Source organism: Brachyhypopomus gauderio, unplaced genomic scaffold, assembly GCF_052324685.1.
Source record: "Brachyhypopomus gauderio isolate BG-103 unplaced genomic scaffold, BGAUD_0.2 sc66, whole genome shotgun sequence".
NCBI lineage: Eukaryota > Metazoa > Chordata > Actinopteri > Gymnotiformes > Hypopomidae > Brachyhypopomus > Brachyhypopomus gauderio.
Window position 1 is genome coordinate 1,444,906 of NW_027506887.1, and position 13,349 is coordinate 1,458,254.

General features: G+C 48.3%; 2 protein-coding genes across 12 annotated transcripts in view; one reads left to right on the plus strand and one right to left on the minus strand.

The window, feature by feature from the left end:
- Positions 1 to 2,182, plus strand: part of magi1b (membrane associated guanylate kinase, WW and PDZ domain containing 1b) — a 96,445-nt gene extending 94,263 nt beyond the window's left edge. For 10 of the 11 annotated variants that reach the window (XM_076989157.1, XM_076989164.1, XM_076989167.1 and 7 more), the window contains one exon: positions 136 to 2,182. In XM_076989157.1, the coding sequence (XP_076845272.1) occupies positions 136 to 1,529 (1,394 nt within the window). In that variant the 3' untranslated portion in view covers positions 1,530 to 2,182. The remainder of the gene's footprint in view (positions 1 to 135) is intronic. The other variant, XM_076989166.1, reaches the window with a different exon arrangement.
- Positions 2,183 to 4,991: 2,809 nt separating this feature from the next.
- On the minus strand, positions 4,992 to 7,931 carry LOC143490773 (blue-sensitive opsin-like). Its single transcript, XM_076989230.1, has one exon. It carries the CDS (start codon positions 7,769 to 7,771, stop codon positions 6,776 to 6,778), a length of 996 nt encoding a protein of 331 aa, XP_076845345.1. The 5' UTR covers positions 7,772 to 7,931; the 3' UTR covers positions 4,992 to 6,775.
- Between the last annotated feature and the right edge of the window lie 5,418 nt (positions 7,932 to 13,349).

A 13,349-nucleotide genomic window follows, 5' to 3' on the forward strand; every position in this document is an offset into this window, starting at 1 on the left:
AGTGTAGGGTTGAATCTACAGTGGTTCTCGTTCTATACCTTGCTAAGTGTTTTTGGAGACACAAGCCGCACTGAAAGAAACTACCTGGGATTCGTGTTTGTTTTTATTATCCATAATTACTTGTGTATTTTCCAGACGACAACAACGACATCAACGGCCCCGTCGGGGCTCAAACTGTTTCGGAAGTGAACGCAGCACCTCCCAACAGCCAGTCCCACTCGCCTCTGGTTTCCAGCTCTCCACCCGACCTCCATAATCCATCCCGCCATGAGGACAGTAAAAGGACGCGAGAGTCGGGCCACCGCGAGCCCGGCCACCGCGAGCCCGCCCGCCGCTCCGACCACCTCCATTCCAACCACAGACACCGCTCCCCGGACAGCAAGGGCAAGCGCCACAGCAGGGACAGCAACGCAGACCCGAGGCAGGGCAGGAAGAAGGGCGACAGGAGGTCCGGCAGGGATGACGTGCACCACACGCACCACACTCATCACACTCACCACACTCACCACACACACCGCAGCAGGCACCGCTCACCGGACAGGAGGCGCAGGGCCAGGAGCGCCGAGAACACCCTGGACAGCCGCTACGGTCATCGGCGGGGACGTTCGCCCGAGAGACATCACCACCGCCACCACCACTCCTCGCCGCACAGGCACCGATCGCCGTACCGCTCCAGACACCGACACAGCTCACCACATCGGCGGAGGTCCCCACACCGATCCAGGCACCGGTCGCCTGGGAGGCCTTCCAAGCATTCCCTTTCCACACCTCTCAATGGCAAGGTCCAGTCGGACGAGGACGTGGTCCTGAAGGAGCCGCCTCCTCCCGAGCCTCCGTCTCGATTAGACAGCGCGCTGAGGGAGATGCCCGCCTTGGACCGGCTGAACCGGGAGAGCTCCCTTCCGCAGCTGTCGTACGACCCTGTAGACCATGACGATTTTCTGCCACGACAGTCCTACAACCGGTTAGACCGTGACAGCTTCCTGCCACGGCAGTCCTATGATGGGATAGATCGTGACACCCTCCTCCCACGACAGTCCTACGACCGGTTAAACCGTCTCAATCATGATGACGACCTTCCCCGACATTCATACGATCGTCTAAACCAAAATTTCACCCTACCCAGAGAGTCGTCTAACAGCTTCCCTGATCTTTTATCCATGAAGCAGACATACCATGGGGATAGTCTGCTGAGAGGGGCTCTTCAGGAACAGAGCCTCCCCCAGGTCAGGACCCCTGACTCGGTCGCCGCCTTCCAGAAGTACAACTCCCTGCTGAGGGGCCGCTCTCCCGAGAGGAGAGACCGGTTGTCTGGGACAGACTCTCCAGGGCTTGCCGCCTACAGGACCAGGAGTCTCGGCCGAGACGTGTCACCCGCCAGAGACGAGGAGGACTGGGATGATGACGACGGAGACCGACTAAGGGATTACTACAGCAGATTCAAAGCAAATGATGGCAAAACGAACAGCACACTTCCCGAGTCCAGAAAGAAGGCCTACAAAGAAAATTCCAAAGATCTCAGCATCTGAACGAGCGGGCCCAGAACAGCCCACTCCTCCCTCTCCACTCAAGCCCTTGATCTGAGGACCAAGCAAACACCCCCTGGATAGTAAGCAACGGATCTGACATTCCTGCATTTTCTTAAACGGAGATTCCTTGATGACTTGTAACAAACAGTGGAAGAATGGTTTTTATTGTACGTTCCAGGAAATGTTTATCTTTTTTTGTCTTGTTTCTTTTTCTACAAATAACAGTTCTACACCTACCAGATATCGATACCTATGTATAAAAAAACAATTATGTGCCTAATAGTCCCGCCCATGATGGTTTTTCTTTTATAAAGGGCAGCCTTTTGAACTGTTGTCCATAAATCTTGCCTATAGTATAACTTTTGTTTCAGAGAACATCCATGCCATAAGCACTTTCTTCACCTGGTGCTGACATTTGCTGTGCATGTCTTCACACTTTCAGTGGGTTTTCTTTTTCCTTCTTTTTTCTGTTATTTTTTCCTGTCTCCCTCGGTGCCAGTGTTTTTTAAACATTTGACCAGAGTATAGCACAAGTCTGCATCCATTTGTATATTTTTGACAGTTTGCAGTACATGTAGATTCAGAGGTGATCATTTTACGAGAATGGAGGGAAAATGAAGGTAAAATTATGATGATAATGTGAAATAAAAATAATATATATATACATTGTTTTGATTGTCTTAATTCTACAAAGTGAAGGGCGTACAGAGAAGGAAAGAACGAGGGAGGGAGAATGAGTGGGAAGGCGGACGGACAGACGATGGGAAGGACGGAAGAATGAGACGCAACCTTGAGCTTTAACGGAACAGCAGCGCCATGTTCAGACTGTGTGTGTGTGTGTGTGTGTGTGTGTGTGTGTGTGTGTGTGTGTGTGTGTGTGTGTGTGAGAGAGAAAGAAAGTGTGTGTGGGTGGGAGGTGGAAACTGCGTTAATGCAGAGTTCTTCTGCAAGGCTGCAAAAACTGTTTTTGAAGAGGACAACTTCATCTCCGATCAGGTTCAATAGTGGAAGGAGAGAGACATTCAGTAGTCAAACCACGGAGGAGAATCTCTTAAAAATCTGGTGGGGTGCCTGTCTCTCTCTGGGGTTAGCTGGTGAATAGCAAAGAGCAGTCCATTTTCCGAGAGAAAGAGAATGACAGGACAAGGAGAGTGAGAAAGGAGAACTGGCGTTTGCTGAATGCAAGAATGCTGATTGTGGAGTAGTTTATGCCTAATGAATAAGACTTTGGAAACAGGAGAGAGTTCTTATATTAGAATAGACAGGTAAATGTACTGGGTCTCAAAGATGGTGCTGGTTCAGGAATGGTCCGTGTCATGAATGTGTTTAATGGACGCTGCATTATGACTCTTGTCGGTGACTTAAGTGAAATGTACTACTTCTGCCACCCTGAAGTGGAAATGTCATTCATGGGGATATACCCTACCGTTATCTGTACGTCATCCATGGGGATATACCCTACCGTTATCTGTACGTCATCCATGGGGATATACCCTACCGTTATCTGAAACGTCATCCATGGGGATATACCCTACTGTTATCTGAAACGTCATCCATGGGGATATACCCTACCATTATCTGAAACGTCATCCATGGGGATATACCCTACCATTATCTGAAACGTCTTTCATGGGGATATACCCTACCATTATCTGTACGTCATCCATGGGGATATACCCTACCGTTATCTGAAACGTCATCCATGGGGATATACCCTAATGTTATCTGTACGTCTTCTCTTCCGATGCTGGTGTACTTCTAAAGTTACATGATGTCACACATAATGTCATCAGTTTTCTCTGGAGGCATGAATAGGAACTCTCACAAATCATTTAAGTATCGTCATTTTTCTCAGAAGTGTAGCACCAAATGTTGGGATCTGGACACGGAAGTATTCCGAGACCCTCCTCCGACCCTCCTGAGAATCGGTGTTTCAACTCCAATCGACGAAGTTTGCAGAAACACTTTTCCAATAAGTAGCTGTTTTTTAAAAATGCTTATTGTATCAAATCAGATCCTCCTGTTTTATCAGCTTGTGCTCATTACAAATTACTGCAAATGTGGGTAATTGCTATTTAGCTAGCTTATGTTACAGCAACATAACTATCCCTAATGTGAGGTGCAGGCCTCAGCACTTAGTAGCTATTAACCGAGATCATTGGCATACTGCGTGATGTAATTCAACTGCAGTTACTATGAGTCTATTTGCAAAATGCTAATGATGTTTTTTTTAGCATTAGTTAAGTGTTAGGAGAGCTAGATCTTTATTTAGGCAGCAAAATGCTAGCTTCTCTGGCTGTTATTTCGGGTTGCTGGCGTCTACTCTTCGAAGGGGAGCTGTCTCCTCAGGTAATAAACCACTCAAGTGGATGAGTCAAATTGCAGAAAGTGCCTTTCAGTGGACTTTAATAAATGAAAGAGCACAGGCTTTCAGCGTCTCCTCGCTGATGGCCAACAATAAATTAGACGTCAGTCATGAATACGCGCTCCTTGATGCATCTGGGGCCGCCGAGTTAATAAGACTCGCGCTAAACAGCGTCGTCAAAGTGCAAAGGAGATTGGAACGTCGCGCGGCCACTGACACTGACGACCGTTCCTCCCGTTGTCTTTGGCGGAGCAGAAGTGAATCGTCATGGGTAGACGAGAACATTTCTCTTTGTGTGCGGAGTGGGGAGGGTGGGAGGAGCATCAATTTTGTGCCTTGAAGCTCTAAGCATACTGCATAGCTTTGCAGCAGCTTACCCTATGCATCTACATACCAATTTATACAACCTGCACAGCCTCCTTGTTTCTGTTCCCTGGGACTCAAAGGAGCTTATATGAATGAAGCTATATTTATATAGCACCTTTCAAGGAACTCAAGGTCACTTTACAATTAGCATACGCAAGTTTTATATCCAATCACATGCCGATGAAAAGGGGCAGCCAATCACGCACAGAGTAGTCTCATCTGAATCGGGTGCAGGGAGGGGAGACAGGGCATGGCAGAGCGTCATCCACCACTGAGCACACAGACACACATTCACACCAACCAGGACAACTTACAGGCACAGCGAATTAACCTAACCTCCATGTTAGATTTAACGTTGGCCATATCATTATGGACACACACATGAGGTAATGCAGAACGTTCCTATAAAATCTCAAAGCATGAGACCTCAAAAGAGAGTCTAGTCATTAATGGTAATGTAATGAAAGTGCAGTGCTTCATACGTTATTCTGAGTCACGTGACGGAATAGGCAGGACGTCAATATTGAATCCATGAAACAGGAATATATTGGTCTCTCTGTAATGTGGACTTTCAGTCTTGGGCCTGTGGTGTCATAACAGGTACAATTATGTAATGAAGGAGTAGTGACCAATGAACTGGCTTTATTGTTTCATAAATATTTCCATTCTAATTTCCCCATTTAAAAAATCAGCATCAGTTCCTACCACATTGCTAAATACACTACCTCCTTTCCGTAATGTGCTATACACTAAAGACATTTAATCCATATGCAACATATGGTCACATGCAGTAAACACACACAATGCTGTATACTTTCATTAAAATCAGACATGATGGAACTGGAAGAAAGTCAACAAGTGAATTTTCCCATTCAGATTTCTAGGTCCAGGAAGACTCTGGTGAAGTTTGGCATGTGACCTCCAGCACCTGTAGCCTGTAGCCACACGCCTCCTGGTCGAGTGAATGATTACTATTGTCTAATCAATACACGCCTCAAACTGAAATCCAGACTAGGAACACATTAATTAGGCGCAAAAGATAAGAGGGTCTGCTTAACCCTGGTCTCTGGACTCTACAGGACACCTTGTGGAGTCTGTGATGTGCTACCAGTGTGCTTCCCAGACTTGGAGTTAGTTAATAGTACGTGCTTAACACAGTTCCCCCCTCGCTGCACTTTGCTTTCAAGCTATCTACATACCCGTCAGCCGCGCCTCTCTCTGGAGTAAGTGAAGATTTTAAACCTGTGAGATGTGTAGTGTGTAGAGAAAAAAAGAGTGGTGGTTGCTATAGCAACCTGATCATCATTTCACCTTACCACACTTATATGGGTATTTGTTTCCATGACAAAACTGTAAAAAAAAGCAGTAAATATTCAGTACATTATAATATTTCTCAGTAACAGCATTCTCGCAGTAATGTGGTTTGTAAGGACTACGCTTTTGCAGTAACCTGTTCAGTCATAGTAATGGTCGGTTTCTCTCCTCATTGATAAAATGATTAAATGGCCTAAGAGGAAATGATAGAAACGGGCAATGCTGTACCTTTTACCTTCAATTATAATAAAAACAAAAATACTGAAAGTTTTAAGCATCAGCCTGGATAGACTAAACGTATCCCTACATTTCTCCCTATTCTCATTTTTATGTAAGGAGGGAAAACAATTATTTTGCCATGAAAATAAATGTTTCTATGCTGTTTTTCAAGATTTGCCAAAGCACATCACCTGTTGAGTGTTAAATGGATGCAGTTGGCTTTTAATTTTAAAAGTAGACCAGGCTGTCTGCCTGAGAAGCTTCGTATCAATGACAAGGGCCTCTCGAAAGCACATTTGTGCTATACAGAAAAATATAATTAAGCTGTAGCAGGGAGTCAATGAATTATAAAAAGAACACAATGGATTGCATGGTAAAAAAATTGGTTGTGGTAGAGACAAAAGCTAACAAAGCAGCAAGACAGTTTAGAAAAAACGAATGTTTCAAAAATCCTGTTGAAATGTCGTGACATGCATTAAGCATTTTTAATCCGTTCTGGATTGCCCTGCCCTGTATTATGCTATTCAGATCCACAGCTGGGAGCTGAGGGCCCAGATTAATGTTATCTTCTTACACAGGATGACCTCAAGAATGCTCAGGACAGCAGCAGAAGACAATAATGCACTAATGAAACCATGCAGACAGCATCGCAGAAGCTGTTAATGAGCTTGCATTGTCGCACCAGTGGATTACGTACAAGTTACTGCACAATTATTAGGACCTTTTTTCAATATCACATCATTAACAAAAATCGGTAACCTGATAATGAATGAAAACGGTTGAGAATGCATATTTACAAACAAAAAAGCATACTAATACTCTAACCACATCATAACATGACCTGGACATTGCAATCCAGTGTTGTCATGGTAGGGTTGCGTGTTATGAATGTCTCTTTGCAGGGGTGTAGGCAGCTTTGGTGAAGTGTAGCTTGTGTGGCTATGGCTCATAGCCAGGGTCACACATGTTTCTGGACACCAGCTCAGGCGGGACTCACGGAGGCGGAGCAGCCATCTTCCTCAAGCTCCTCCCCCGTGCGCAGCTTGTGCACAGTTCGCCCGGTGCACTTGCGGAAGCGCTTGCACACGCCGATGCAGATCAGCGGGTCCCAGAGCACCGAGCTCTTGGCCAGAAAGGCCGTGGCTGTCATGGCGGCAGGACTGAAGGCGTCACCGTGGTGCGTGAAGACGTGCCAGGTCATGGCAGCGTAGGGCGTCCAGCAGATAAGGAAGGCGGCACTGAGGGCCAGTGCCATGCGGGTCACCTCTCGCTCCTCCGCCTGCGCCGGTGGGCCGGACAGCGCCAGGCCCAGGCAGAACACGAGGACGCTCAGCGGAACGGCCAGGTGCACGGTGAACAGGTAGATGGTGTAGGCCTCATTCTCCAGGCCGGGCTTGATGGTGTAGATGTCCACGCCGCACGAGCACTGGAGGCCCTCGGGTATGTAGCGTGAGAACTCGAGCAGCGGCGGCAGCGCGGCCGAGAAGGCCATGAGCCAGGCCACGCCCACTCCGCCCACGGCCAGCCGGCGGCGGAAACGACGCTTCGCCGCGGGCCAGCGTGCCGCGGCCGCCCGCTCACACGCCATGGCGGTCAGTGACCAGAGCGACACCTGCCCGCCCAGTGTGCAGTAGAAGCCCTCGAAGTTGCATCCCGCCTGGCCGAGGTAGAAGTATCCCCCGAGGGCGGCGAGCGCGGCGGCCGGGTATCCGCATGCCGCCGCGGCCAAGTTGCCCACGGCGAGGTTCAGCAGGATGTAGTTGACGGGCGTGCGCAGTTCCTCGTGCTCCACGGTGACGCGGAGCGCGAGGAGGTTGGCGCAGACGGCCGCTGCCACGAGGAAGCAGGTGTAGGCGGCAATGAGGCCGAACGCCCACGGCTCGGCCAGGTAGTACTGCGGCTGCTCATACGGGCTGCGGACCAAGCCTGACGCGTTGGACACGGGCACGTAGAAGTCGGCACCCTCCGTACCATTCATGTCTCCTTCTGTCCGACTGCTTTGTGGAGTGACTAGCTAGGGATACTGCAGAGCTATAACAGATTAGCGCTTATGAGATTGGTAAGCTTATGATGACCAGTCAGCAGAATATGATTCGGGTCACTTAAATGTTAATCCCCCACCCCTGTTTGCCCAGCACACAAAGCAATCCAGTCTTTGGGTTACATGGATTTGGAGCTGTCCTGTTTTATTAAGATAAACAAATCAGATATCTGGATGGAGTGAATCTTGGTCTCATATAGTCAACTGCTTAGTCTGCTTAGAATAGGGTTGGGGCTAAATATTGCAGTACTGTTGTATACAGATACCTGTTTAGATGGACCTTTCTTTTGTTTCTGATTACAGACGCGTGTGTAATCTCCCCCTTGTAAGCAGACGTGCCAGATGAGGGATCGATTGTTGTGTTTCGAGTTCTTTCCCGAACGTCACGCGACCGTAATATGCATATCTCATTAGCTCTGGCATTTTAAAAAATCATTCTGCGTCTTGTAAATGCATCTGATAACCATGCCTGTCACTTAAAGCTCAGACGTTTAATTAGATAATGTGACGACTGCGGTTCACTTTGGCCAAGACGTTGCATCACAGGTGCCATCTTGTGGTGAGTTTTTGCAGTTCGGTTTTAGCCCAGAACAACTCGAATCTCTCCGGTATCGTTATTTGTTTTGTTTGTTTGTTTACACTGGTGTCTAAATCCATAACGGGAAATGCTACAATATGAAATAAGAACATTAATTCTGATGTGTTCACACAGCCACATACAGCAGAATAAATAAGTAGTTTTTTGCTTGAAAACCCATACACTTAAAAAATAATAGCTTGAACTGCTGATCAGAAGCCAAAGAGCGGGAAGCGCCCTCTGCTGTTGTCACACAGCATTACAAGTGCATTCTGCAAACATCTCTCTGCCTGCTTCATAAGCCACATATCAGATATTATCTAGCTCTTTCTATAGCAGTATGAATAGTTCATATTAAAGCATTGGAGAGTGTCTCAGAGGTGATATACTAAAGTAACTGTTCCCAGTTGAACCTGTACACCTTATTGAACATCTAAACTCCTCTGAAGTGATAAAAGAGCTTTTCTCACACCTCTCAAATGCTGCTTTCTCAGAGAAGTCAGTGAGTTTGATAGTGCTGTATCTGGAGAACTGGCCCCAAGAGCTGTATTGTTTTATTACAGTGATTACATTTATCTACCTGCTCTTGTTCCAGGGAAGGGAACAGCTCATCAGCACAGACTCACCGATCTCCACTTCCTTATCTCAGCGGGCTTTGTTCAAACACCACCAACTCCACCGAGACGCCACTGTGAAACCTCCCTTTAATCATGCAGAAACTGCGTCTAATGTGTTTGGATGGGGCCCGATGGTGCTGAGTAGTGACCAAGGCGGGTTGGGTGGAGGCCGCACCAGGGAGCTGGTGGTGCCCTGTGTGGGGGTGGAGTCTGGACTGTGTGGGGGTGGAGTCTGGACTGGCGAGGAAACTAACACACCATAAGGTGGCCTCTGCTCTCAGCTGTAACGAAAGTTGAATAAAAGGTTTTGTGGTGTGTGTGTGTGTGTGTGTGTGTGTGTGTGTGTTGGGGGGGGGGGGGGGGGGGGTGCTTGCTCAAAAGTGCCCTAGTTGTGTCAGCTTTATAGCATTTCCAGAGGGAGTTCAGATCTCTGTTTAAGTATCGCAGTGATGAACTTCACTAAAGACACAAAGGCCTCAGCCCAACCTGCTGCCATATACACACAAAATCGTTTTATAATAACCACTGCTGGATATTACGCAGCTGCACCAATTGACACTGCTATCACCCCCCCAAGCCCTTGGGATTTCTCCAGTGCATTTGGCTCACACACAACATTCAGCAATCTAGATATTTCCCTCCAAGATTAGGACTTTCCTTCTGAAAGTCTGGCATTTTTTTTGCATCAAAGCCATTCAGCATGTGGGAACACACATGGCATTATGGGCCTGTTTTCTTCTATGATCTGCTTTCAACAAGGACCCGTGAGGGTGTGCCTTCCCCGTCACTCCCCAGTCTGATCTCCCATTGAGCTCCTGTCTCGCCAACTGCACCGGTAATGAAGATTTCAGTGTTTCAGACATATGACAAAGAACAGGAGCAATAGCTGTACTGTGGTCTGAAAGGCTACTGAATTTGCTCTGTATCTGCCAGTGTGTGTGTGTTTGTGTGTGTGTGAGTGTGTGTTCACCCTGACCCTAAAACTACCCCATATCCTAAATGGATATCTGTCACTCCCTTGCCACGGTGGTCAGGACTTGTCAAAGTTGCACTTTGCCAGGCCCTTTCTGCAGCTCACCGCCAGTCCCCAGTACAGTCTGTGTACCGTCTCAGTGTTAACACACTACTGCACCATGAGTGTCCTTGAAAGTGTCTGCTGCTGCACAACCACATGCAGGAATACCCACTGCAGCCTTGGCCAGCATTGGCGTTCAACTGCGATCTGGCTGTCTGGGACGTCTGCGTGTCTTTATCCCTGTGTGGGAACGTATAGACAGACTGCCAAGCCGTCCGCCTGCAGGAAGGTTGGCATCTGTCTGCGGTCTGTGTGGGACTGCATCTGTTCCTTCTGGGCAGCTGCCGCCTGCCTAGATCTTGCCTGCACAGATCCCCTCAGCCCCATCGTCTCCATGGGCATTTCCACAGAATCCTCCACACTGTGCACTGAAGTCGGTTTCAGTGCAGTTCAGTTCAAGTTCAGGTGTCTAAGCCCAATTGTAAACTTCAGCCATTAAGAATAAGAGAGAAAAAGAATTCTGCATTTTGCCATAAAGCCAAGCTAAGAAACTACTGAAGCCATCAGATCACAGGCGTCCTCAGCCAGGCGGGCTGGGCTCATCTCCACTGGAGCAGCACTTCCCTCTCTCAGATGCAGCAGGTAAGCCAGTCCCAGTCTCTCACGGGTCGGACGGTGACAGGTGCCTCCACGTGGGAGAAGTGTTCACCCATGACAGAACACAGACAGCTTCTCTGCTCTTTCTGCTCCTCCACGGGCTACAGGAAGGAGGCAGAGCCAAAAGAATCCCAGAGAGCTGTCCATTATCCTAAAGGGTCATGCTATACATGTCAGTAATTGTAGATAGATACCCACACACATCACACATACACCACAAACCCCATATACATCATACACCACATACAACACACATACATCACACAAACCCCGTATTCATCACACACCACACAAACACCACTCATACCCCACAAACACCACACACACCATAAACACCACACATGAACCACACCCAACATATGCCATACATCACACATCCACACATACAATGGGCATCCACACATACAACACACATATACACATACAGCACATAATACTGCATGTAATAATACTGCACATAATGAACACCAAGTGACAGTATGGTTAGAAATATGCTTTAATCCATGGGGCTTTTAATTCTCAGGTACTAATGTTCAGTATGTAACAGGGACTTTAAACCATGGGTACTATTGTCCAATCTGGTCTCACCATCAGTAGATCAGTAGGAATAAAAAAATCAAGAGACCTTTGACCCTTTTTGTATGCTGGGAGGTCACCTGGCAACCACAACCCACGTTTCTCGTAGTTGCGGACCCTGGGGTCTGTTGGAGGCGGTCAGGCTGTGGGACTCCTCTGAACCTCCTCCACAGGTCCCTCCCTGTTCCTCCTCCTCCTGTTTCCCTCCCTGGGTCCCTCCCTGCCCATCTTCCCTGATGCGGACACTTCCTTCCACTAATTCATCTCTCTGCAGCGGGGAATGTGTGCCAGGAATGGGCCGTTACCGTAAGGAGGTGAGTAGCTTGCCGTCTCCATCCGGCTGACGGCACTCACGTCGTCCTGGGACCAGGCTGTGACGGCGCAGAGCTGGGACAGGGCCTGTGAATGGGAGGTGGGGCCGGCGTGAACGTGCTCCACCCGTGTCACCCACCCCAGCCCGGCGATCCGACGGGGGTGAGACGTGGACGCTGCTCACAGGACATCCGGACGGGAACAGGCCTCGGCCGGGCCCGGAGAGGAAACGTTGTGGAGTGGGAGCGTGTGTTAGCGGGAGCGAGAGAACGCCGAGCGGAGGAAGAGAGAGAGTAACGATTAGTATGAGTAGGACATGAGCCAGAGCCCTGCAGTTCTGTGGGAAAGGCGCACTGAGCATGCTCAGTAGGAGTTTGGGACAAAAGCCAGTGGCGTAAACGTTTTGGAAGTGATCTCATTCGGAGTGCCTGCTGTGAGGGCAAAACGGCACGGTTCACACAGTCCAGCAGAAAACAGGCCGCGTCTCCACCAGCACACGCACGGTCCAGGCCCAGTGCAGGCAGCTAATATTTTTGCTGTTTTGGAATATATTTGTTTTTTCTCTGTCTCTTTGGGGACGTTTTGTGTGTCTTTTTAGATGTGATGAGATTTGTACTGTTGCCTTGTACCTAAGTGAATACTGACCCTGTGTCTGTTACAGATCACTTGGGAGTTACACATAACAGCTAAAAACAAAATGTCCAGACTGACGTTAAACAGGTTTCGGTAAAATGTTTGTAAATGCTCACCATACGCAAGAGCACACACACACACACACACACACACACCTCTGTGTATGCGCACTCGCCTAAGTTGGCTCTGTCAGCTCTGTGAAATAGATGAGCTGTGCTTTCACTCACAGCAGATAAGTGTGGTGACGTTGGTGGTCTCCAAGTGACGAGTGGAAGCTTGAAGAGATGTGGGGAGGAGACAGGAGGAGTCAGAGAGAAGAACAGAAGCGAGGCCTGTGGAAGGGAGGAGAGAGGAGAGGAGGAAGAGAGGAGAGATGCGGAGATGGGAGGAGCCTATGAAGTGACCTGTGTCACTATTCAGTTCTGAGAACTAGAACGACTGAATGCATCACGCTGATGTCACACTGATGTCACTTCTCTGATGGTGATGTGGTTCACTGTTCTGGCTTCTCTGTTGGTCTGTGGGTCTCGGAGGGATTCAGTTGCAACATGAGAAGAAAGAACTCAGTCTGACACAGATTGATCGCTTTCAGTGCAGATTTTCCAGCAATGTTTACTTTTCCTTCTTCATTCCCAGGACAATCATCTAGATCTTACGTCCATACATCCAGGCTGCCGTTTGTGTTGGGCAAGAGTAGGTCCACGGCCGAGAGTGAAGACAAGACGCTGTGTAATACTCAGGAGGAAGAGCAACCGTCACACAAATCCCACAGGGTTTACAGAACACAGCGCTACTGATCACAGCAGCTGTAGGTCTCCAAAACCCAGAATGAGAAGCTACATCTGTACACATTGCATTCTCAGAATCACAGATGCTCCAGACTCTGTGAATGTCAGTTATCAGTTACATAAGCACACATATCTATAACATGACTCCAGTGTGAAGTGCTGATCTAGGATCAGTGCAGTGTTGGTCAACTAATTGCTGTCATTAGGAAGACAGATACACACACTAGGGTCACTTGGATGCTTCATCTGGGAGTGTTTGAGGAAGATGGCCCTTGGTCACACACAGCAGAGCCCTTAAGCACCGCTTTGACCCTAGATAATAGGCCTGACCTCCTTCACC

Bases quoted from the DNA above. Each gene is read 5' to 3' on its own strand.
- LOC143490773 (XM_076989230.1), bottom strand. From the start codon at position 7,771: ATGAATGGTACGGAGGGTGCCGACTTCTACGTGCCCGTGTCCAACGCG.